Below are 25,355 nucleotides of genomic sequence, written 5' to 3'. Positions count from 1 at the left end.
AATTTGTACGTGGGGGTACTTAGGAGGTAGGTCTCTACCCATTACACCATATCATACTATGACCGTATTATCAACGTGTCTGGCAAATAGTAGATTGTACAAAGAGAGCATAAAACGAGCCATTTTACCTGAGACGTGCAAATAGCCACCCGAGTTGGTACGGCGAGGATGGATACACGTCGAGGGAAAAATGGGTTTAATGCTCGAGTTTTACACTGCTTTTCACTTTGATGGCGAGGAAATTAAATAGCAACATTGGAAACAATTCTTCACTTACTGGGTACCTTTTATTGTTCACGCATCACTATTACAATTATATTTTTTTAGTTCATATGATCTATTTTGAATGATTTGATTGATTTTTAGTTTTATACAAATTAAAAATTATTAAAAAAATAGAATAGAAACTTCTTTGTTTGTTGCTGTTTAGACCTAATTGCCTGAATTATTGAATGGTCTTAATCGAAGATTTTACTTTATGCACTAGAGCATAAAAAGTCATTTTATGTCACCCAGATCCTGCATAAACATGAACTTTACGAGCATGAGAAGTGAAAAATAAATTCTTTGTATTGAAAAGTATGAGACTGTGCCCACTCCTGACCAACCGTCGCCGTCGCGTGTCATACATATATGCGCTTGACATTCCGTTCCTGATACGTTCCTATGACGGTCATGACATGGCACGGTGTAGTGGGTAGAGTCTTTCAGAGTAGTTAGTTACATTAAGAGACTGCGCAAAACTTGAACTCAAAACGCTAAGTGCACTTACAAAATAAAACTACTACAACGGCGTAAAAAAAGTGAAAAGCGAAAGTTTAAAAGTTGACAGCGAGAGTGAAAGTCCAAAGTCGCCAAAGTTGGAGCAGACTTTGTTTCCGCAACTTTGGATTCAATTTGGGGGGGAGGGGGGTGCCACCCCACGCCACAACAATGGAACGTTTACGTTCGACTGAAAAATGTTATGAATAAACAAAGTTTCCGTTCATGAATTGGGGTAGTTTTTAAGAAGAGTGTTATGATGACAGAGTTAAATGTGTAGTGGTCGATTTGAGGGTAGGGTAAATAAATTAAATAATATATATTTTTTAATTTTGGCAAAGCGAAACGGTATTTTTGATATTAGCTTATTAAAATAAATAAAAAATAATAATTAATGCTTATGTAAGTACTCTAAGTAAATAAAAGAAAAAAAAAGAATAAAAAAACAGCAAAAAGAATACAATTAAAATAAGTACACACTCTTACATACGACAAGCAAAGAGGGCCATACTCAGCGTGTAAAGAGTACCTACATAAGGATTAAACAGCTCCTAGCTTTTGTTTTGTTTTGCAATAGTATAAAAATAACAAAAAAATAACAATTCCAACGGTGATACAAAAGAAAGTCCAGTTTTGTGGTTTTTCTTTAACTTCTACTTTATCAGCCTTTAACAGTAGTACGTATGTGATGTTAAATTAACGTAAACAAACGATCAACTTTTAGGGCCTGTCTAATCACCGTGTTAAGTTCCTGATATTTTATGTATCATATCTCATATCTATGAATCCGTCCGTATTTCATTTGATTAAACAGAGACGATATCACATATATCTATCACATAAATAAATGAACAGAAACTTAACAAACCCATAAAGTTTTCACCCCGATACTTTGACCTAGTTTTGTTTTTCACTACTTCTAGCGACATCTATTGAATTTGCTTGTCGTTACGCAAGTCTCTTATCCTTCGTGACTAACTGCGACCTAACGCGTTCCTGGTATAACGCCATCTAGTAGTTTAGATATAAACCATGTGGTATTCTAGGTTTTCTTTCTATCTCTGTAATTATTTTATTATACAGTACAGCGCCACCTGTTTATTTACAAGGGCACTAGAGAGCCTATAAATTCATACAGGGGCAAAGCCTCGAGCATAAGCTAGTTCTATTTTATACGTCAAGTAGGTATGCAGTCCGGACAGTTACATACCTGGCAAATAGACAGATAATATAATAGAATTGCAGTTTCACTTATAGTACCTCATTATCTATATACAGTTTGGTTGCTCTCACCGCTAAGCTACCGGGTCAATACGGGTATACATATGCGACCCAGTGCAGGGCTCAGGCCTCCTCTCAAAACTACAGGGCTTGCCCTAGTTTCCACACGAGCCCGATATGCGGATTAGAAGTATTTAGAAGCTTCACACACACACACACACACACACACACACACACACACACACACACACACACACACATTAAATTTCTTCGCAGGGGTGTGCAGGTTTCCTCACAGGTCTATGTTTGTCCGTTTTAACGTCGAAATGGATAGACGGATCGACGTGATTTTTGGCATAGAGATAGTTTATGGGCCAAAGAGTGACATAGACTACTTTTTATCCCGGAAAAACGCATAGTTCCCGAGGGAACAGCGCGTGATAACTGAATTCCACGCGGGCGAAGCCGCGGGCAAAATCAAGTTTCATAATAAATACTGAAAAACACATAAGTGCGAACCTGGAAGCGAAGCCACAACCCTCAGCTTGAGAGGCCGTGGACCGAACTAGGCTACTTACTTTACATTTATTTTCTCACAGCCAGAACGCATAATGTCGCCGTATACGGCGATCATCCGGCGCAAAGCAAACCCGTTTGAGCTGGCGCACCTGACCGTGTCGTGGCTGGTCGGCGCCGGATACGACGCGTACGTGGTCGCCGGCTGCGCCAAGCGGGACGTCTGCATGGCCATCCGGTACCGGACCGTCTGCCCGGAGATACCGGACGAGAACCCGGTGAGACGCTGTAATTTTGCACGGATAAACTATGCCGACAAAATGGTACAATAAAAACATCAAAAAATTTTTTTTAGGGCACCTACCATAGACGTAAAGTGGGGGTGATTTTTTTTCTCATCGAACCCTATGTGTGGGGTATCGTAGGATAGGTCTTTTAAAACCATGAGGGGTTTGCTAAGACGATTTTTCGATTCAGCGATCTGTTTGCGAAATATTCAACTTTAAAGTGCAAATTTTCATTAAAATCGGGCGTCCCCCCACCGGTTTAGATTTTAGAGGGTAGGGGCCCTCTAAAATCTAAAATCTAAACCGGTGGGTGGAAAAATTTGAAAAATTCAGGATGGTAGTAAGTATATCAAACTTAGAAGGAAAACTATAACGGCTAAGTTTGCTTGAGAATTATTAGTAGTTTAAGAGTAAATAGCAGCCTAAGGTATAAAATATACCTAAACTAGGAAGATTCCGTATAAAATACGAAATCCTTAGAAAAGTATTACTTAACTTTTTTCGTAATGGCTACGGAACCCTATTTTGGGCGTGTCCGACACGCTCTTGGCCGGTTTTTAATGCATGTATACGTGTTCTACCCTCTGGAAAGGATGAATTGAACGTGATGATTAGGGTATTTCTAGCCCAAAATACATTTGCATCTAATATGTTCTAACCTATGTACTACGCTTCATACCAAAGAGCATATAGTATTAGCGGAGAAATTAGGTATGAGTGGAACGTAAATATAGGCTGGGATAATGGATGATAGATGTGATAAAATATCCTAAATTGAATAAAAATATTTCGACTTTAACTTCGTTTGCAGAAAGTGGAAGGCCCGCCGCCTCCAACGGAGGAGCCTCGCTACCGCCTGGTGCCGCTCCCGGATATGACGTCCAAGTACTGCGCGGAGATGGAGATCAAGGAGGCTGCGCTGGCGCAGGCCAAGCTCGACAAGATCGAGAACGAGCGGCTCAGAAAGATTGCGGTATAACCATCACTTACCCAATGGAATGAATTCGCCGCTAGAGGCGCTAGTGTAGCGTGAGGTCTCCGAAATGTCAAATCTCATAGTTTTTGGGTGAGGTACGCGGGTTTTATTTATAAATAGAATAATTTTGTGAATATTTTGCAATACCTGAAATTAATTATGGCAAATATGCGTTACGGTGCAATTAACTGTGTTTTGACACAATTTTGTCTTTCGGAAACTTTTGTCCTCCCTTTTTTTCCTGTAACTAATGTTACTTAGTTTAATAAAATAGTATATTTTTTATCGAGGGACTAAAATAAGCCAATGGTATACTCGAGGAAGTTAGCCACCCGAGTTTTAGCGAGGGTGTCTATTTATCCGAGGGTTTATATTGATTTTTAGTCTCGAGGTGAAAACTCTATTTTTCAATTCGATTGCGAGAAAACGCTTTCTGTGAAAGAATTTCGAATTTTAGATTTCGGCGACAAAAGATTATCAATTATGTCTTTTGCTCTTTGCTCGACATCATAATTTTCACTATCACTTGACGACATTGTGAGAATAATCAATTTATTTCAATCGTTTATGATATACGCTCTACAACAATTTCAAAGTTTTCGCGGTAAGTATTTTTTTCCAACCAGACACAGATATAACAAAATCGCATCTTCTATGCGCAAAAAGCATAGAAATAATACCACGTACACTAAGAACGTAACATTTTCGTCGTGAATATGGGACCAAGTACTGGCTGTTTGAGTTTATCTAAGTCACTCGAAGTAAAATAAAAAAATAATTACTTTTACTCCCTAGGGACTAAAGTACTTTACTCCCGCCTTGTAAGGCTATATTGACCTACTTTTAGAGCATGAGAAGTGAAAATTTAAATTCACAATAACATTCAACAACAATCAACATTAATGCTAGTGAAATACCTACGTTATTTTATTATTATTTTTGCGCCAGGAATTAGAAGCGCCCCCGCCGGACAAGGTGGACAACTGGCGCACCCACGCCTGGGTGTTGATCCTGCCAGGGTTCATGGACATACAGGAGCCCTTCTTCATAGAGCCCAGCGAGGGCGCGGCGCATCCCCTCGACGCGCCGCAGTACCAAGGCATTGACAGCGTCTACAATCATGAGAACTATTATGTGAGTAGAGAATTAAAGTAGGTAGAGTTTGGCAAATAAAAAGATGAGAATGAATAAATGGTGGCAAATTTAAAAATCAAGGTGTGGTATCCCTGACGTGTAGTGCTAAAAGTAGTTCTGATACTTGTGATATACATATATGTTGTAATACATTATATTTTTAAACCCTTCCTACTATATGAAATAAATAATATCGAAAAGCTTCAACAAAGAATACCTAAGCAATATTTATAAATTATAAAACATATGTATCACTGTTTTATGGATAATTAATTACACAATATTCCACTCGGTAGTACTTTACTTTTGAAAATAAGAAATAGGAAAGAAGATAAATTGTGTTTTTTTTTCTGACATTTTTAACATAAATCGCTCTTAATATTGGTACTGGTGCATACGTATGATAAATTTAACGATGTAGACACAATATCGGAACCAATAATGTTTCCGTCGCTCTTCAAGGTCAACCTCCAAAGCTGTGAGAACGGACTAGGTGAACTGAATTACGATCTTTGCAACCTCACCTGCTGGGAACATCTCCTCGCTGGCGAGCCAAACTACCGACGCGACCTGGTGGGAGTCGACCTGGCCGACCCTAAAACTGCTTTTAGCACCGAGAAGCATCTGGACATGCCCGCCAGCTGGGTCGAGAAACTTGATATCGTCGCTGATGGTACTATTATGCCGCTGTATTTTAGAAGCTTTCGTTTAACTTGCCCTTTTAATATAGACAAATCTAGTTTTTAGCCTACGGCCTACGTTAGTGTTGTGAAAAATGCTCATTTCGAGGCTAAAAGACTCAACGGCCGCAAAGACGGTTTCTTGCATCCATACGCATAAAAAAAGCCAATTTAATTGTCAAATATAGTCGAGTCTTTATGACTCTGGAGTCTTAAGGGCTCGAGTCTCTAAGCCTCGAAAATGAGCGTTATCCACAACTCTATAGCTACCTACGTCCAATAGCCGGATTTACCTACTAGAAATTTGATAGGTACAGTCGAGTACATAAACTTTTGAGCAAACATTTGATCAAAATATGTGAACACGACTCTATTGTTAACGGCGTAGAAGCGTGTTCAGCTATTTTGAACAAATTTTTGCTGAGAAGTTTACGAACTCGACTGTACCTAACGAGTACACTAATTATTGGTTCCGGTTTGGTATATAAACAGACAGAACAGAAATGTCACGATGACAATTGAACTATTGGCCAAAGCCGAAACTTCGGCCGAAACGTGATTTTACGCAGAAGCCTGACGAAACCGAAACCAAAATTTCAGCCACGGTTGACACTAGTCATAACCACTGTATTATAAATACAAATTCAAGGGAAGAAGTTTTGGTGTCATGGTCAACATTCTTTCCCGTGACATTTGAACTCATAATAGAAAAACGCGGGCGCGAGAACGAAGACAAGAAACTCATGTATTTTCTTCTCGAAGCTTCTCAGGTCTTCTCGCCGTGAATCTATTTTTCTCAAACATGACATGAAATATTGACGTTGTGTTACAAATAATAGGCCGAAAAGTATCGCGCTGCAGGCGCTGTGGCTCAGCTGCGTGCGCGCGGTCACTCTATGGCCCTGCAAAGAGATTTCATACAACCTTGCAGGCCTCTGGCCGGCAATGCGACCGTCTTTTGTTTCAACGCGCGCTCTGCGACACGCACGCGGCCCACGCCCAGCACCGCCACCTGCAGCTGCCGCGCCCACAACAGGGCGACCAGACTAGCGTCCCGCCAGCTTCATTTCTTGTTTTTTTTTTATTTTATTTCATGTGATATTTGAGAAAAGCACTATACAAGCCTCGGCCGGAACCTGGGGTTGCCGGCCTCGCATCCCTATCCCTATATCTATATCTGCTTGCCCGGCAACCCCCTACTTCCCGGCCTCTACAATAATGTACTAATAACCCATACACACCATGTTTGTCATTATAGCTTATCCTTTTTAGAGTACGAACAGCGGTACCCTGGCAGCCATAAAGTGATACACTACAAGAAGGTCCTCCTAGAGAAGTTTGCGCCATACTCCGAGAAGGACGGCATCATCAAGAGAATCAAGATCTTCGACGACTACGCTTTGACTGTGCCCGTTTTGACGTAATATTTGTCGTTAAGATATCTATTATACCTACCTTTTTTAACTAGCGCGTTTCTAACTTACATCGTTCTAACCTATGTTTGTGTCAAAATATGCAAAAAAAAAAATTTTTCGACCACTTTCTGATATCAAATTAAGCTGAAATTTGGCATACCAATCTGGTATAGGTACTAAAATTCTGATGGTCCGACCAGGACCTTCTCCGCGAGATGAAATTTTTCAACTTTTCATCGTTTAATTTAGAGTTATCGAGGAAGAAAAAATGGTTTCTGTTCACCATTTCGGACACACCTTAGAAGTTTAAGACGAATCCTCAGTATTTATCAGGGTACAAAGAAATAATCGAATAAGAATTGTATTGTATAACGAGCGGTCTCGCAGCTCTGCTAGGTCAGGACATCGGCAGCAATGAACTACCCTCGTTTTCTTCACAATGTTTGCTGGCACAAGTAGGGTAGCAAATTGTACTGGATGACTTGGCTGAAAGCTTGGCATGTTACAGCTACGAATGGTACAAGCACAGAGTGGACTTGATGGAGTACGTGAAAATCGACTACACAAAAAGATTTATTTATGAAAAATTTGGTATTGGCAGGAAGGAACATCTCATTCGTAAGTGAATGTTTTATATTATGTAAGATTTGTTGTCTTTACCGAAATATCACCAATCATGGGTGCAATATTTGTCACCTTGGGCTTAATGGTCCACACCATAGCGATATATGACAGGTATTTCAAACTTGGCGAAATTAAAGAATACACTTACCCAAGGAATCTGGACCAAACAAGTGTCGCTCTTCTAAATAAGCTGCTAAATCCATACTAATATTATAAATGCGAAAGTAACTCTGTCTGTCTGTCTGTCTGTCTGTCTGTCTGTCTGTCTGTTACGCTTTCACGCAAAACCGCTGAACCGATTTGGATGAATTTGGTACAGAGATAGAATAGACCATGGGAAAGAACATAGGCTATCTTTTATTGCGAAAAAAAGGCTTTAAGGGGTTGAAATAGGGGTGAAAGTTTATATGGTGGAAGTTCGTCGCTGTCGGAAATAAAACCATGAAACTTGGCATTTAGGCACTTAATAAGAAATAAGTCGGTATGTGTTTTAGCTTTTTTGAAAATTCGACCTGTGAGGGGATGAAATAGGGGATGAAAGCTCATATGGAAGGTCGTCATTATCGAAGATAAATCGATGTTTCTTTATGAAACTTGGTATTTGGGCACGTGATAAGAGATAAATAATTGTTCGAGCGTTTTTTTTAATTCTTCCTGTTTGGGGGTGGAATAGGGGATGAAAGTTTATATATGTAAGATCGTCATTTTCGAAGATAAATCGATGGTTCTTTATGAAACTTGGCATTTGGGCACTTTGAAAAATAAATAGATATTTGTTCAAGGGTTTTTGAAAATTTTACCTGCGAGGGGATGAAATAGGATGAAAAATTATATGGAACGTCGTCATTATCACAGATAAATCGATTAATCTTTGTGTTTAGGTATTCGATAAGAACAAAAAAAAACTGGTTAAAATCGACTCGAACTCGCGCATCAAGGGTTCCGTGCATAGGTATTTATGAATATCAAGTGTTACCAGAGCCAAGCTCATAAGCAAAATGTACGCAATGTGGGGTCATTTTACATGGCTTATTAACATAGACAGACAGACATGAAAAATTATGATTTTCAGATTTTTCTTACTTATTTTGCTATAAAGGGAATAAAATTTGCTATAAGAGCTTCCTTTATTTAAGTTTCTAGGACAGCCGGAAGTACCCTATAACTTTTTTGAGTTTAGGGTTTTAATTTCAACTCGATAAATACTCCGCACGTTTACGGGATAAAGGGTCTTGACAGACAGACGGACGGACGGACAGCAAAGTCATCCTATAAGAGTTCCATTTTTTCCCTTTGAGGTACGGAACCCTAAAAACATTCGTTCCGGCTCTTTTTCAAATTTCGACATTTTCATACCTACTTGAAATATGGGGATGAAAGTTCGTAAGGAATTCCAAACAAATTTACTATAAGTATATTTATCGGAAATATGTGTAGCAATGCTTAGTAAGAATGCCGTCTTAATTATAATCCTACCCTCCTAACTTACAATAAAGGACGTAAGATGTCAAGAGCTCACTATGAAGAATTAGTCCTTTTGTGTTGGCAGGGTAGAATACTTACGTTTTACCAAAGAACGGAAGAACAAAAAAATTAGTTTAGATATAAAGCAATGTATTAAAAATAGGTTATTTTCAGTAACCGTAGAAGTTCTATGTGCTATTATGGCAGAATAGGTACCCTAAATAAATTAAATACTTTCCAAAGTTACTATTCCACGCGGACGAAGTCGCGGGCAAAAGCTAGTTTTATATAAAGCGGCGTGGTCTTCGCTTGAGGATTGGTTGCGATCCTTCGTGAAGACTTTCGTGGGAACTGGACGCGACACAAGGGGTTATTCTCAGATAATATCTTCTTTGGCGACTGGATAGCTAAGTGATTAGAAAACCTGACTATGAAGTTTGAGGTCCCGGGTTCAATCCCCGGTCAGGGTAGACATTTTTATGAGACTACTCGGAGGTTAATTGGTGTAAAATTGTTCCATTATTTATTTCCATTATCTTTGGTAGCTTCCGTGAGGTCAAGCTCTTTCCTGGTCTGATATTTCGTTCCATGGCGCAGGGCACGAGTATTCATTCGACGCTGTGCCTACTTCGGTGGAGGCGGTGCGCACTTTGGAGTTTAATTACTATGCTCGTCTGGACCATCTGACCAAGCTGGTCTGCACTCCGCTGACCTTCGACGAATACTACACCAAAAGAACTGACAAGTAATATTATCCTATTAATATTATATAAACTATCCCATACTGTATATCTCAGTATCAAAATATATCAATACCAAATAGCTGTGGCCTGTGACTGTCTACGAAGAATTCGTTTACCGAAAGCCCACGGGATCTACACAATTTTCCGGGATCAAATTATCCTATGTCATTCTCAGGGTCAAAAACTATTTCCATATATAGCTAATTTCATCACGATCGGTTGAGTACTTTAAGCGTGAAAGCGTAACAAATATAGTCATTTATTTTCGCATTTAATTTAAAAACTTGAAATGACAGTTTTCTATTATCTGACGCGTGTTGAAGATTTTTTGGTAAGTGTATTAAACTTACACACGGTCATTGGCAGATGGCTAATAACACGACAAGAAAGTGGAAGGAGTTGGGTGTTGAGTATTACTTTACCAAACAATAAAAGCCGACATGTTTTAAACCTTTCTTTGACTCGAATTGGCTGTTCTCCAGTGGACAGAGTTACATTTTTTTTAAATAATAAACTAACTTAAGCTTACCTAATTTTTAGACTAGAATCCCGTCTCATTATTTACACGGAAGGCACTAAAGCTGAACCGCATCGTGCACTAAAGGATATAACGGAACAGTACAGCCGCAACTACGAACTCGCAGCTAAAGACGACGTGTGGAAGAAGATCTTCCACATCGACGAAGAGACTATAGAACTGTTCAGCCACTATGCGTATAATTTCGTCACGAACGACACCAGGTTTTACATCAAGCCGAATTTGGCTGAGACTGGAGGACGGATCCTATTCTATCCTGATAAAACTTCAGGATACATCGTACGTTATTCGTATTTACCAATTACTAGCGCAATATGCCCGCTGCTTCTTCTTGTGAATGAAAGAATTACTAATCTGTCATATTCCTTGTCTTAGTTATAAAGGCATACACAATGCAAAATTTCAGCTTTCTCGATACCGGAGTTTGGACTGAAAGCACAGAATATATAATAGTACTAACGTGCTGGAAGTTAGCAAATCAGTGAGCCACTCGAGAGTTTTCTTTGTAAATATTAAAATTCTGTGCTGTATGTAACGTTCCATTAATCATGCTGTCTCCACATTAATCTTCCTTATTTAGGGGCTGTTTCACCACGAATTGATTAATTTTATTCGACAGATAAATGTGATGTGCTGATGCCGTCTCCGTCTATTCGAACAAAACAAACAGAGACGGCATCACATTGATCATCAATGGATGGTGAAACAGTGGGTTAGTGTGGTTAATTTGTTTATTCAGGCAGACCCCTGTGCCAAGCAGCCGCGACCTCTAAACATCTACCTCGGTCTCTGCGAAAATATGGATTGGGAGTACAAGACACGCAAGCACATAAGAGACAGAGAGACTGACGTGACCACATACTTGAAAGAGAGGCACAGGGAGCTGAGTGAGCCCCTGCTGAGTGTGGCTCTTTTCGATACGGAGAGAAATGTAGCTGCTAGAAAGGGATGGACGGAACAGGTAACCTGGCTTTTGACACACTGCTGCGATGATAAAACGTCATCATCATCCCAGCCTATATACGTCCCACTGCTGGGCACAGGCCTCCTCTCAAAATGAGAGGGCTTGGGCCGTAGTTCCCACGCGGGCCCAGTGCGGATTGGGAACTTCACACACACCATTTAATTGCTTCGCAGGGTTGTGCAGGTTTCCTCACGATGTTTTCCATCACCATAAAGCTCGTGGTAATTCCGCACATGAATTTCGAAAAACTCATAGGTGCGCGCCGGGGTTTTAACCCACGATCCCTCTGCTTGAGAGGCCATATAGGTACCACTCGGCCACCACTACTCATATTATATAACCTGTATAACGTAGTCAACTTAAAAAGATATAAGACGTAAGTCGCAGATACCCAAAAACTAGTTCAATCTCTGCTGATTAGCAGCTATACGCATTCCAAATTTAAATCCATCGGAACATTGGCGAATAAAAATCGAAATTCTTAGAAAGAATCAAAAGAAAGAAAATAAACATTATTACTCAGTTAGTATGTTACTCAAAAAGGGTAATAAAAATATATATTAAATAAAGTATAGGTCAATGATTCTGAAAATGAGTGTTATTGGATAAGGCTATTATATATGTCGGCGGCCGATCGTAAAATCCGCCAGTCACGAAATTCCTAGGCATATCGTGAAATGGCGCCATTTCATGAATTGGCCAGTTTAGGCAGATCATGAAATTCCTAGGCACATCATGAAACGCCGCCATATCGGTCCTGGCACTTCGGCGGCCGCTGCCGCGGCACGCTCGCTCGGCTCGTGCATTGTGGTCACAATTCATACTAACAACTCCTCGCTTCGATGTGCCTGGTATAGAGCTAGGAATATCAACGAATGCGTTGCTCTCGTTGCTATAATCGATCTGCCGTAATATTTTTCAGGCACATCGGATCGTGATATGACATATCATGAAATGGCGCCATTTCACGATATGCCTAGGAATTTCGTGATCTGGCGGATTTTACAAGCGGCCGCCGACATACTTACATACGCCAATAATCACGCTTTATTTTGACAGCATCAAGCTTGAAACTTGTGACAATGTATTGAATACTTGCTCTTACATTTCCACCACTTCATGATTTGCTTCTCATTTGTTTCCAGGAGGCCATAAAGGCCGAAGTGACAGAACGTGAGAAGGAGGCTGAGATTGATCCCCTGGCGCCGTACCTCGCGCGCATGTTTGGCTCGGGCCACGGTACGGGAGCACCGCTGAACGTGAAAGAAGCTAAGCTCATAAGGGAGCAGTGCATCAACGACTTCAAGTCCAAACAGCTGCAACGGCAGATCATGGTGCAGGAGAGGTTTGATGCGGTAAGCTCTTTTTGGCTGTCAATCCTCTAATGTTCTCCAATCGGTATATTTCTGTGGTGATGAAGTGATGATGTCGCAAACATGATGTTGTAGAAAGATCGTAGGTAGTGAGTGAGTATAAATTTATGAGATTAAAAAGTTCTGAGTGCTTGCCTTGCAGAAAGGTGTGTTTTGTACCTCTATGTATAAATAGTATAATAACGGGGTAGTAATATTATGAATAGAGATTAGCCGACTATGGATTTTGCTGACCAATCAGCGCTGTGGAGGCCAACTAGTGGGGCAACACCGATCATTGATTTCGGCTATGTTCGGGTGCAATCGGGCGCGTTCGTTTCGGACCGCGCCACCACAAAATTAGCACTCTTCTTCTCTTCATAGGTATTCTCGTCTAAACAAGTTTAATTTAGTTACGTTTTAATGATTCGTTTTTTACACTAATGCTCTTCGTTAGTATAATTTCCAGTAAATCATAAAGTTCAGGATAGTCGGTATTTTCCAGGCTAACAATAAATTTGTATTTTTTTTTCAGTTGAATACTGAATACAAAAACAAGCGGCTGTGGTATTTGGCAAACCAATACATCCTCACGCCAGAGAAGGAGAGCGCTTACTTTGCCACCAGGTAAATGTAACAGTGTTCATGATAGTAAGTAGAATAGTAATAGAGAGTAACTTATTATTATAAGTACAGGGGTACATACCAAACGAATTAATTTTAAAAGTGATTGTACGTGCTGTTTAAAAATAACATTATTAATTTAGTTAGTAATATTATTTTTTCTCAAAAATGTCCGTAAAAGTTGACATTATTCTTTACATATCAGAAGGTGAAGGCATAGTTTATGGTCAGCGAAAAATTAAAAAGTTAAAAAGGTTGCAGGCGCGCTAGCTCGACAATAATGAATTAGCGCGCCTGCAATCAGTCACAATTTTTTTTTAAGTTAGAAAAGGCCATGGAAATTTGGCACAAATCGTATACCGCCAAGTCTAATGGCCGGTATCAGATATTTTGTTGGAACTCCGGACTTTTCTATTGGGGCTGAAACAGCTTGTGGTGTTTTCGGTGGAAAAATATACCTGCAGTTTATTTTTAATGAAAAAAAGGCGGGAGAGCATAAGAAAAATATTGGAATAAAATTAAATATTATAATATATTTTGAAGGAAAAGTTATTCTATTTCAGAATTATTCACCATTTTTTGAGAAAAGCTTTTATATTAGTCTCGGCTGAATAGCAATTGCTGGCTTCGTATTAGTAAAACGGACTCGCAAGCTCGTCCGTTTAATACTCATACTCAGGCCAGCAATTGCCTACTTCCAGGCCACGACAATAATCTACTATTGGCATGGCAAGTATACGACGAGTTTTTTCTTTATCCACAGCAATCTGTTATATAGAATAGAATAGAAATAGAGCATTGTGTAAATTGAACAGCGAACCAGAAACACGAGTAAATGTATAACTGTGTACATAAACATATAATAACTTAAGAATTATTTTATTAGGTTGCGATATAAAGAAATAAATTGTATTGTATTGTAAGTACCATCAGCCAAATATGTAGTCTACCACCCCCCTAAAGTAAATCGTTTGCATGTCATAATAAAACAATAATGCCAATAGACGTGCCTTTCAACTTGAAACTTCGACTTTAGCGACATAATATTCACTTGATAGGAACTTGTTTAAAAATTGATAGACCGCTTATTAGGCTGATAGTACATAAAACATATGAAAATTACAGTAAAAAAACCTGAAAACAGTCAGTACACTCTATTTTTGGGCATTCGTGTAAAAACACTTCAGGTTTCTTAAGGATTCCGTTAACCAAACTCTGTTCTTTCAGTGCGGAACTGGCATTCCGCGTCCACACTTTGGAAGTACGCCTGACGCGCCACAAGGATCTCTCTGCCCCAAGGTTCAAAGTACTGGTGGACTACCTGGACAAACATCCGCTGCTCAAGGAATACCACAAATATAAACACTATTATGGCATACGATAAATGACTCGGAATGTGGAATGTTTAGAGTACAGAGGCTTGCTATGCTTGATAAAATTACTTTTGATGCTGTAATGCATACTGCACTAATTTCTCAGCACAATTTAGAGACTAGAGTCTTAACGCTCTCTCACCCGTTTGACGTATAGAAATGCTGGTTGCAATTTTTAACGAACGCGCTTTAGATGACGAACCTTTGTACCTTTGATATTTATAATTTTAATGATGTTATTATAGATATAAAACTGTTAATAACTTAAATAGTTTTAGATTGTCGCTGTTGACCATATTTTATCTAGCTTTAATTTTTCTACTTCCTACGACCGCTAAAGTAGTAGGTATTTCAACGAATATTATATTGAATCACTTATGATTAGACACCGTTATCAAGGGGCCAATTTAGTGGCTTCCTAACGTTAAAACTTATTTGTTAATTGAGATTTCCGATAAATTTTGGAGTTCCCATACATAGCTACAACGTCAAGACTTGGATAGTTTGTATTGCACATCACTACACTAATGTTAGGTAGCCACCAAACTGCCCGCTTGATAACGGGGTATACTTATAATGACACGATTTGTTAACATTAGTAAATAAAACAAGAATATTCTGTAATATTTGTTTAATTAACTGAGATTCGTACATAAATGTCACGACGTTACATATCTTAGAATGGCTGCATCAATAAAGGTATGGGATGTTGAAAGCCGGTGTTCTAATCCTCTGCGCCACCAAGCAGATTGCCGCAGCCGCCGTCGTGTGTTACCAGCACCCAACGAGACAGCTTGTTGGGTTCGCTGCTGCGGCCGGTCTAGCCCAAAGAGTCTAATGTTTAGGCAGTATCCAAGAAGGCATGGGGTGGTGGAAACCGGTGTTCCAGTCCCCTGCACCACCTAGCAGGTTCCCGCGGCCGTCGTGAGTTGCCAGCGCCAAACGAGACAGCTTGTTGGCTAGTCGCCGCTGCGGGGAGTCTGGGCGCGAGAGTGGCGGTAGAGATATGCTGCCGGAGTCTGGGAAGAGAACGCTCGTTAGAAGAAAATCTCTTAGACATGTCAATAAATAAATATCACGGGACACTGTAACCACGGGACGGGACACTTGGCAACGGATAGATAATAGTATTTTATGCAACTCTATCGTAATAAAACACGAGTGTGGGTTTATGAAACGAGGCGTAGCCGAGTTCATAATAGAGTCACATGAGTGTTTTGAAGCCTAATTACGTACAGTTGCATACAATATTTATCTATATCCATATTAAATCCTCTATCATGTGTTCAAAACCATTAAGTGCATTGCACGTGGTCGCGGCGCCCAAAGCTGTAAGGATGCATGAAATCTCATTACGATACAGCCGTGTTCATAATAGAATCCAATGTGGTAATGCTGGTCATTACCTATAGTTTTGAACGCATAAGTAATTGAGGATTTACTATATGGGTGTAGAAAACATACATAGAAAGATAGATACATATTATATTTAAATACATACTAAACACCCAAGACTCGAGAACAAACATTCGTATTTTTCATACTAATATCTGCCCCGACCGGGGATCGAATCCGTGACATCAGCTTTGTAGTCATAGTCAAGTTCTCTGCCGACTGGGCTATCCGGTTGTCAAATGTGCTCATGTTTCTTGTGATGCAGCGAGCTGTCCTCATATCAACAGGACGGCAGTATAAAGGTCACAGCTCATTAGAGCCACCCACCCGACCAGCACCACCTCGACTTTCGGCGTCCACTCGTTGTCAACAGGTTTCTTAGTAGTCAATATGGCAGCGAGCAGCGGGCACCAAGTGGTCCACTCGCCGTCCGCGCGTGGCAAACTCGCGAGTGAGGCGATCCTGTGACGCTACGGAGTTGATGTAGTGAGCGCATACCCATACAAATCCATGAAGAATACCAACCGCTCGAGGCGAGGCGGTGCTGGTCGGGTGCCGGGTGGCTGTAATGAGCTGTGACCTTAAAGCACTTTTACCACATGGAAAAAAGAAGCACATACCGGAATGGTATTCATAGTTGGCGTGATCACTGGGCGTCTCTTGGCCGAGTCGTTTCCGGTACTCTCCAGCGAAGTGCTCGATGAGTGTGTCCATCATTACCGCTTGCTTTGAGAACACCTGGCGATTTGAAATAAACATTCATGGTTACACTTTGGCTTGTACATTTGCTTAAAAAGAATAATGGACGAAATTCATATCTAATATTCGGTGAAACTGTTAATTAGGCGAACTTTTCTTATCGTGTAATCTACAGATTAATTTAGATTAGTTTAGTTTCAAAATAATATTATTAAGTTAACAATTTCTGAGAAAATGACATTAGATCGAATGCTCATTATGTATTTTAATCATTGTTTTAAAAAATGTTTCAGAATAAGTACTTACCAACCTAAATAATTATTGGTGCATTCAACAATCATCATCATCATATCAGCCGAAAGACGTCCGCTGCTGAACAAAGACCTCCCCCAAAGACGATTTAACGAAGTACCTACCAAACGCATGACCTGAAAATAGTGTCTATCTGTCAGTCACCTGTAATATCTTAGAGACCCGTAGTCCGTTTTCCACAACCATGAACTGCAGAAATAGACAGGGCAGGCAGTCCTCACTGTCATCTGAAGGCAGTCCAATGTCCCACGACAGCTCCTCATAGAGTAGGCCTAGAAGTACCGTCTGCAAATGAAACGTGTTTTGTAAAATCTATAGAATCCTCTCAATATAATTGTCCTGCTATTTATTGGACATTGTTTAGTGTGAATATTAGCACAGTGAAAAGCTTGTAATTACATGTGTTTGTTGTTGGTTTTTTGGAAAATATGGCTCTGTCCATTGAAGGACAATTTTGCCAGTGTCTAGTAGGTTTTGCCGTTGTACGGTAAAAAAAATCTAGGAAACGTAATATGAGAGGTAATGGTGGATGAACGATGACAACGCGAATCAATTACATGGATTAAAAAACATATCTAAATTTTACAGGGATGCAGGAGGTTTCTAGGTTAAGTAAAACAAAGAAAAAAATAAAGAAAGATAACATTTACTCGTGACAACATTCGAAGCAAAAAGCAATTAAAATTTAAAAATGTACGTGCATGTCACGAAATGGTCCCAAGTCAACAAAAATACCTACCTACCTGCCCTGACCCGGTATTGGTTAGTACCTGGTGGTACCTGACATTTTAAGAGATGATATTAGATCTATATCAGTTTAGTAGGGCGCCCGAGCCGTGCACCCGCGCGACTTAGCGGAGGCTCTTCGCAGCAACTTACGCTCTCAGTGTCGTCGATGACGTAAACGCCATTGGCATTGACCGCGACTAGCACTGGGATATCTTCGTGTGTCAGCAGACTGGTGAGGCTGCGGACTGGCTGCTCTATCTGACCCTGGAAGAACGCTGCCCTGCGAGAAATAAGTCAAAATCAAACTATATTTACATTCAGCTCACTTTATTTAGACAGTGTTTTTGTTTGCTATACACACATCCTATCTCACTTCCTTGAAAAGCCTTGTTACTTCGGTTGAAGTGGAGCTGACGCTGGGAACATCGAATTCCCCTTCCAGCAAAAAATTCGTTCTAAAAGGTCCTCAATTAGTAACGATTTCTGACTAACTTTCCTAAAAAGGTAAAATAAAGTTTTATTTGTGTGCAACCTAAGACTTCACATTCTAAAGGGAAGCCGGAACAAAAATCAGTTTATCACCACATCTCATAAGTGTTCGTGCGGAAAAGCGGAGGACCTTTTTAGGGTTCCATAGCCAAAATGGCAAAAACGGAACCCTTATAGTTTCGCCATGTCTGTCTGTCTGTCTGTCCGCGGCTTTGCTCAGGGACTATCAATGCTAGAAAGCTGTAATTTTGCACGAATATAAGTATATGTAAACTATGCCGACAAAATGGTACAATTAAAAATTCAAAAAAAAATTTTTTAGAGTACCTCCCATAGACGTAAAGTGGGGGTGATATTTTTTCTCATCCAATCTTGTAGTAGGGGGTTGCTAAAACGATTTTTCGATTCAGTGATTTGTTTGCAAAAGAACTCAGGTACCCTGCTGTCAGGGGTGGCGGGGGCCTCAGTATTCGACTTTTGGCTTCTAAATAGACTCTCGTTCGGTAGCCCTTGTTTACTTATACCGCCTTTAAGACACATTGCAGTGAAAAAGTATCCAAGGAAGGGTCATAAGGCAGCACTAAAGCTGATAACGGCCTGTGGCTGTATTGTCTAATGCTCCGTCCGTGTGACAGAAATAAGTGGTGAAAACGACAGTGATTCCATCCGTTCCATATTAAGTTCATTCTTACCCGTAAGTAGGGGTGGTCCGGCAGTGCGCTAAGTATTTGTGACGCAGCTTGCGCGGCGGTGCGGCGGGCGGCCGCTGCGCCTGCTCAAGCAGTTTGGCCTCGGGACTGCCCTTGCGGCCCGCCGGCAGCAGAGCCGCCCAGCGCCCCGAGCGGGCGTGCGCTGGCAGATACTTGTCTTGATGCTCTCTGGAACCAGAAAATAATATATTCGAGACACATACGTGATACATAAGCATAATACATAAAGGGTATGAATCCAAAATAATATTTAATTTCGGCTCGGCAAGCGCAGAGTAGGACGTCCACCAAGGAGATGGATGGATGACCTGGTTAAAGCCGCGGGTTCACGGTGGATTCGGCCGCTTCCAACCGAAGCAACGGTGGATGCAAGCCGATCCCAACCGATGCATCTGGAGGTCTATAAGGGAAGCCTATGTCCAACAGTGGACGTCCTACGCCTGAGATGATGATAATTGCTTTAACATGAGGCTGCATTTCCACCAGAGATGTGTGAGGATGCGTTGCGAGGAATGTGTTTATCATGAGCTTATAGAAACGCTTTATTTACCTATCCTCGCTTCGCTGAACTGTTTTCGCTAGAGCTAGCTGCACGTAGCGAGGTTAGGTAAATGAAGCTTCTCTATCTTCTTAAAGTGCCACTCCATTATTGAAGGTTGGTTCTAAAAATGTAAGTCTTGAGCCATCCGGAACAGTCGCTCTTGCACTGCGGATCCTGGTCCACCCCCTTATATTCTACAGCCATGATTCCTTCCTTCTTCTGCCTTTCAGGGCGTTGTTTTCCCGGTATTGATATTCGTAGGTTAGGTACCATCAGCCAAATAAGTGGTCTATCAATTCTTAAACCAGTTCCTATCAAATGAATATGTCGCGATAAAGTCGAACTTTCAAGTTGACAGACACGTCTATCGGCATTATTGTTTTGTGACATGCAAACGTTTACCAACTTTAGGGCGGTAGACCACATATTTGGCTGATGGTACCTACAGTACGGTACTACTAGAGTCTGAATAGCATTTGGCCGATTGTTTAGTCTATTCTTCACCTGAAAAACTTGGCAGTATGCCTGTGCGGGTCATAGGGCCCTAATTGCACTCGTGCCTGCAGTCCACCCAGCATGACGGCTTGCGCACTCTCTAGAGGATACCGGCCCGTCACTACATTGTAACGTGCCTCCTCATACAGCAACTCTTGGATACGGGAGTCCCTGAAAGTTTACGAATATTGGTGCAGTTACTATCCAAACCATCAGCCTAAACTTGCAAGAAAAATAGTCCAAGTTGTATTATTGTATTACATTGCGTGGTCGTAAAGGGAACGAGTTTGATGTGGTCAATGGAGCGCAGCAATATGTTTTATGTTAATGCTAAATGCAAGTCTAAACTAGCCTTTAAAGTTCCTGTTTTCTTTGACCGAGTGAAGAATTTGATGCTGGTACCCAGTAATACAAACGCTGCTCCATCTTCAATAAGGTAGCATAAGAACTCCAAGACAGAGCAATGTAGTCAATGTAGCCGGGTTTGAATGGTCTTACAGGGTGTATTTTGACCAAGGGTAGTTTCCATGGTTTTTAGTTTTTTTTGATAAGTTTTCGGTTGCCTACCCTATTTCTGGTGCTGGTGGGTGATAGCAACTGGCACTGCCTACCTAACCTGCACGCTACTTTTACAAGACATATAATATCGTAAGATTATTGTAAGATTTTTAATTCTAATATTGTAAGCGGTATGGCAGATATGAGCTTAGTGGTTTCTAGTTTCCGATTTGCTACAGCTAATCTAACTCACTTGATCCCCTCTTCCAGATGCTTAGGGAAAAAGACATTCCGCTGCAGCCTCAGCACAGGCTGATCCTTGCTGCGACGCGACTCCGAGCCGTGGCCGTATCGCAGCAGCAGCTTTTTCCAGCTCGCCCACAGCCGCCACGGGCAGTGGTGTGGTTTTAGCTGGATTTCTGCAGCATCGTAATACACATATCTTACTGACAAGTATTATAGTGAAAAATGCGAAAGTTTGTGAGAATGTGTTTGTGTGTATCTTTGTTACTGGTTCACATTAAAATCTGGTATTTAGATACCTACATCTGGGCTACTTTGTATTCCGATATTGCCACGGGGTCGGGATAAAATTTCAACTACTAAGATATATAGGATATGAACTTTGACTCAATCGTTTTAATGCCATATGCCAATGAAAACCACAATGTAATTTTTGAGAATTTCCAAAGGATTTTAGTAAAATTTCAGCTCAACTGTCGTATCTAATAGTTAAGCTCGGTAAAGCGTACTAAAATATAAATTCGAGTAAACATTCAAAGTGGAGGAAGCTCGAGTATGCGTTGGGTCACAAACTGACCCAACATAATGTTGTACAGGCTTTGCAGTTTTTATTGCGGTCAACCTAGCACTGGTTGAGTGACAAATAACGTTTATGTTTCTTAGAACAATATTATCAGCAGTTCTTTATTTTGTAGATACTTAATCTAGCAATCTCAGTACCTTCTTATATAATCTTCTCAGTACTATCTTAGGCAGTGGCGTGCAGTGTTCCTGAACGTAAGACCGGCTGAAGAACATAGCTAAGTTCAGCAGTTTTTTTAATAGGGTGGGAAACGAGCAAGTAGATAGTAAGTAAGCACCACTACCCATGGACACCCGCAAAACAAACGGTTTGCCATTGTGTTGCTAGCCTATAGAGATATTTGGAAACATGTCGAGGAGCCGAAAAAAGAAATGAAATCGGTAGTTTAAGCACTCTTAGGATAGGTATTAGGTACACAGGAGAAATACGATTACCTACTTAGCGACAAAACGTGAGATTTGAAGAAAGAACAGAAAAATTATAGCAAGAAAATTCTAATACTTACCCAATAGAGGGCTACACATCCACAGCGCAAAGACACTCGCTGCTAAACTCCTGGTGCTAGGCTGCGTCATCCCCAACTCTTCGGTCGCCAGGACAGCGTTAAGGAACCGCGAAGCTGTGACGCAGGCTGGAACTTCCTCTGAGCTCATCTCAACCATGATGGCCGTGCGAGACATGAGATAAATGCAGGTCACGGGGTTCGAGGATACTGTTGATGAGGACGTGGTGCTGCCTGATGAGCCTATGTGGATGATATAATGTTAGCTTTTGTTATGTCGACTGAAACTGAAACATAATTAGGTACATTTGTAAAAGTGGTGCTTAGTAATGTTAAAGTAACTACAAATTCCTGAAATATAACTATAAGCAAGACAGGCTTTAAGTACTTTACCGCTGGATGATTGATGAGAGATAAATGCTACCCAGTACCCACTTTTATACGTAAGGTTTGCGTGTTAAGGAGCGACAGAGTTCCGCTCCCAACTTGCTGCGCTTATAACATCACTTGTGTTTAGAGATCTTGACTGTGATCAAAAACATTCAAATCAGCAGTTTTTTTAATCCAGCTACTTAATTTACAAAAATCGGTGACATTTTTTATCGCTGCTTAGTTATGTATCAACCTGGACACTGCACGGTATAGGCCACGTATAGGCACCCCTGTCTGATTTCGAAACAGCAAGCGTGTATGAAAGGGATAGGTGATTTATGTCAGCTGTAAACGCTATTTTAGAATAGTGTCTAAACCTACCCGGTAACGGTGGAGAGATGGCGCTAGAAGAACTGCCTCCACTCGTGATGGGTTCCGTGGTACTAAAGGAGCCGGCGGCGATGCTACTGGAGCCAGTCTGGTTAGAACAGCTGCTCAGGTTTGATCCTGTGTGGAATAATCATATCTATTCTCAGGGATCAAAGTCAAATTCAAAATTGTTTATTGTATCTCACGTTACAGGCGTTAGGATGGAAATTGTTTTTTTTTTTATTCGACAATGGCAAACGAGCAACTGGGTCTCCCAAGGTGGGTGAAGTAGGGGTGGGTGGAATTACTTCCTTTAGCTGTTTCTTCGAAGGAACTATTACGTTTTTTTTCGCATTAGTTCCTTCTCCAGAGACAAAAGGAACTAATGCGAAAGGAACTAGAGAGGAAGGAAGGTGCTACTGCAAAAGGAACAAAGGCGAAAAAATAAACGCAATTGTTTCGGCATGATTCGAAGGAATTACTTAGTGCGAAAAAAACGCAATAGTTCCTTCGAAGGAACAGCCAATGGAACTAGTCCATTCTTAGAGTCTGACTATCAGTGGGGCGGAAGGGGTGGCCTACCCCGGACCTCTAATCTTGGGGGGCCTCCAAATGTCCGCAAGTTCTCTTGATAAAGTCCTGATTGCTCAACAAGGCTAAAAATATCCATATTGCAACAACTCTACTGGGGAGCCTCATTCAACTTTGCCGCTCGAGCTCCGAACGAGCTTAGTCCGCACAGTCTATATGTGAATGTGTCCTATGTAGATGATGTTTTTTATTACGCGTTTGTTCCATACCTCGTTCGCTTAATTAAAGGTCTAATAGCAAGTTCAGCTATCATCATTTAACAAGTCCGAAAAGCTGGATGTGGCATGATGCGTGCGTCAGAATGGTACCTAACGGTTTAAAAAATATAATATGGCGAGATTATGTTGGACTTCTCTGTCGCAATAGGTCAAGCCTGTAATGAAAGTGTGTAAATAAATAAAAAATGGGTGTTGTCTCACTTCATCCCATATGAAACTAATATTTACCTGACGCGTCACGTATTTAACGCACGGCACATCGGACAAACGTGTGGCGGACCTGACGCCCAGTGTCATTTATAAAGAACACTGGGCATGTTTGATCATTAAACTTTATGTCAATGACAAAGTTTTATGTTCATAAATCAAAAATTATACTTGGACGTCAAGAGGCTATATTACCAACTAAAATTATTTTAGACTGTACCAACATACCAAGCCATGGTCTGTGCCATGGTGGCTTAGTGGTTTGACTGACCTATGGCCTTTCAAGAAGAGAACCAATGAGATACCTACACCTTTGGCCTCATCTGCACTTAACATCAGGTGAGATAAGGGTCAACCACGGTCAATTTTATGTAAAAAAAGTTTTTGATAAAAAAATTATTTAATACAAGTTTTTTTTGCTGACTGTACTTTTTGTTGATTGTACGTGTATTGTCACTCAAACTACATTTGCATACCAAATTTCAAGTACATGCCATTAACCGCTGAAGAGTTCCGTTCTGTGAAGACAATCCTGGCCGGATTACCAGGATGTCACTACCAGATGATTGTATTGTCACCCGATTTACATAAGTAATACCAAATTTCAAGTCAATCCAACTACTAGAAGTTGGTCGACATTAACTTGCAAGATTTGATTACAAACAGACACAGACAGATAGACAGACAGACGGACAACGGGACAGGTGAAACTAAATAAAACCTTCTAAAAAAAGGATTGTGGATTCAAACAAATCCGAGCTCGTACCTCTGAATATTGGTTACATTTCAAATTTACGACGAGCTTTATGGTGAAGGAAGAAATCGTGAGAAAACCTGGGAAGCAATTCAATAATGCCTATGAAGTAACTAATCTGCACTGTACCCGCGTGGCATCTACGGCCCAAGCCCTCTCATTCTGAGAGAAGGCCTCCAGCAGTGGGACGTATATAGAGCGCGATGATGATGATGAACATACCCATAACACTCTTCTCGAGCGAATCGGAACTATTGCTTTCTTTGGAATCCGGCTGCATTGGTTTGTGAGGTTCATGCTTGTCCCACTCATTGTGTCGGCCCAAAGGGCTGTATGATAGGTGCGGGAGCCTCTGGGACACCGAATAAAGGTGGGCATTCACTTCTGCTTGCAACTTCTGGCTTTGAACACTGTAATATTCCTCCCGTGACCTAAATTCGCTAAAACAGTAAAGTCCAAAGACATTAATGACAAAAAAAGTAAAAAATGGTATTGTTTAATTTTAACGAGCTTACTTGTATTGGTATTCAGCTTGCATGGGGTATCCTCTTCTTGAATATTCCACAGGAATAATTGTAATATAATTGCCAGAGTTCTGAACATTAGGATTCTCCCCATAAGCCCCCATTTCTGTTTGATGTTCCATCTAGTAGTTACAATAGTTTTTATAGCATACACATGATTTTAAACACCCTAATTAACAAATAAACGAGTAACTAAACATAAGAATTTTTGGTCGCTGCATGAGTTTGTTATTGAAATTATCGATCGGTATTCGCGCCTTAACGAATGCTGCCAGTAAAATATAATAATGAGGTACCTTTGGAAATAATTGCCCATGTGGTAGCTAACCCTTACCCCATTTCATGAGAAAAAAGGCCTGTGTCGAGCATTGGGATGTAAAAAAGCTGAATATCTACGAATAAATATTCTCTCTAGAATATCTATCCTCTTGAATATTTATTCGTAGATGAA

General features: G+C 40.6%; 2 protein-coding genes across 4 annotated transcripts in view; one reads left to right on the top strand and one right to left on the bottom strand.

Annotated features, from left to right (window-relative positions):
- lobo (coiled-coil domain-containing protein lost boys) overlaps nt 1-14,941 on the top strand; it is a 177,232-nt gene extending 162,291 nt beyond the window's left edge. For both annotated transcript variants that reach the window (XM_074094125.1, XM_074094126.1), the window contains 12 exons: nt 2,583-2,777; nt 3,598-3,759; nt 4,711-4,896; nt 5,359-5,569; nt 6,849-6,996; nt 7,500-7,609; nt 9,677-9,824; nt 10,363-10,639; nt 11,100-11,321; nt 12,470-12,679; nt 13,212-13,303; nt 14,528-14,941. In XM_074094125.1, the coding sequence (XP_073950226.1) occupies nt 2,583-2,777; nt 3,598-3,759; nt 4,711-4,896; nt 5,359-5,569; nt 6,849-6,996; nt 7,500-7,609; nt 9,677-9,824; nt 10,363-10,639; nt 11,100-11,321; nt 12,470-12,679; nt 13,212-13,303; nt 14,528-14,684 (2,118 nt within the window). In that variant the 3' untranslated portion in view covers nt 14,685-14,941. The remainder of the gene's footprint in view (nt 1-2,582; nt 2,778-3,597; nt 3,760-4,710; nt 4,897-5,358; nt 5,570-6,848; nt 6,997-7,499; nt 7,610-9,676; nt 9,825-10,362; nt 10,640-11,099; nt 11,322-12,469; nt 12,680-13,211; nt 13,304-14,527) is intronic.
- A 347-nt stretch (nt 14,942-15,288) lies between these two features.
- On the bottom strand, nt 15,289-25,159 carry Bili (FERM domain-containing protein 8 Bili). Of its 2 annotated transcripts, none has more exons than XM_074094128.1 (11): nt 24,896-25,159; nt 24,603-24,811; nt 22,623-22,748; nt 21,873-22,112; nt 20,795-20,960; nt 20,053-20,214; nt 18,990-19,175; nt 17,959-18,088; nt 17,224-17,364; nt 16,689-16,806; nt 15,289-15,692 (listed from the first exon to the last, which is right to left on the bottom strand). In XM_074094128.1, exons 1-11 carry the CDS (start codon nt 25,024-25,026, stop codon nt 15,508-15,510), a joined length of 1,794 nt encoding a protein of 597 aa, XP_073950229.1. In that variant the 5' UTR covers nt 25,027-25,159; the 3' UTR covers nt 15,289-15,507. The 2 variants fall into 2 exon arrangements, with proteins under 2 accessions (XP_073950229.1, XP_073950228.1); XM_074094127.1 differs by having other exon boundaries at nt 15,290-15,692; nt 24,603-24,820.
- Between the last annotated feature and the right edge of the window lie 196 nt (nt 25,160-25,355).

Source organism: Choristoneura fumiferana, chromosome 11 (genome assembly GCF_025370935.1).
Source record: "Choristoneura fumiferana chromosome 11, NRCan_CFum_1, whole genome shotgun sequence".
Lineage (NCBI taxonomy): Eukaryota > Metazoa > Arthropoda > Insecta > Lepidoptera > Tortricidae > Choristoneura > Choristoneura fumiferana.
Note: the sequence above shows the minus strand (reverse complement) of the source record. Positions and strands in the feature narration are given on the sequence as shown.

Bases quoted from the DNA above. Each gene is read 5' to 3' on its own strand.
- Bili (XM_074094127.1), bottom strand. From the start codon at position 25,026: ATGGAACATCAAACAGAAATGGGGGCTTATGGGGAGAATCCTAATGTT. The intron at 24,821-24,895 runs GTAAGCTCGTTA...TTACTGTTTTAG, and splicing joins CAAGCTGAATACCAATACAA to CGAATTTAGGTCACGGGAGG. The intron at 20,961-21,872 runs GTAAGTATTAGA...ACGATGCTGCAG, and splicing joins GATGTGTAGCCCTCTATTGG to AAATCCAGCTAAAACCACAC.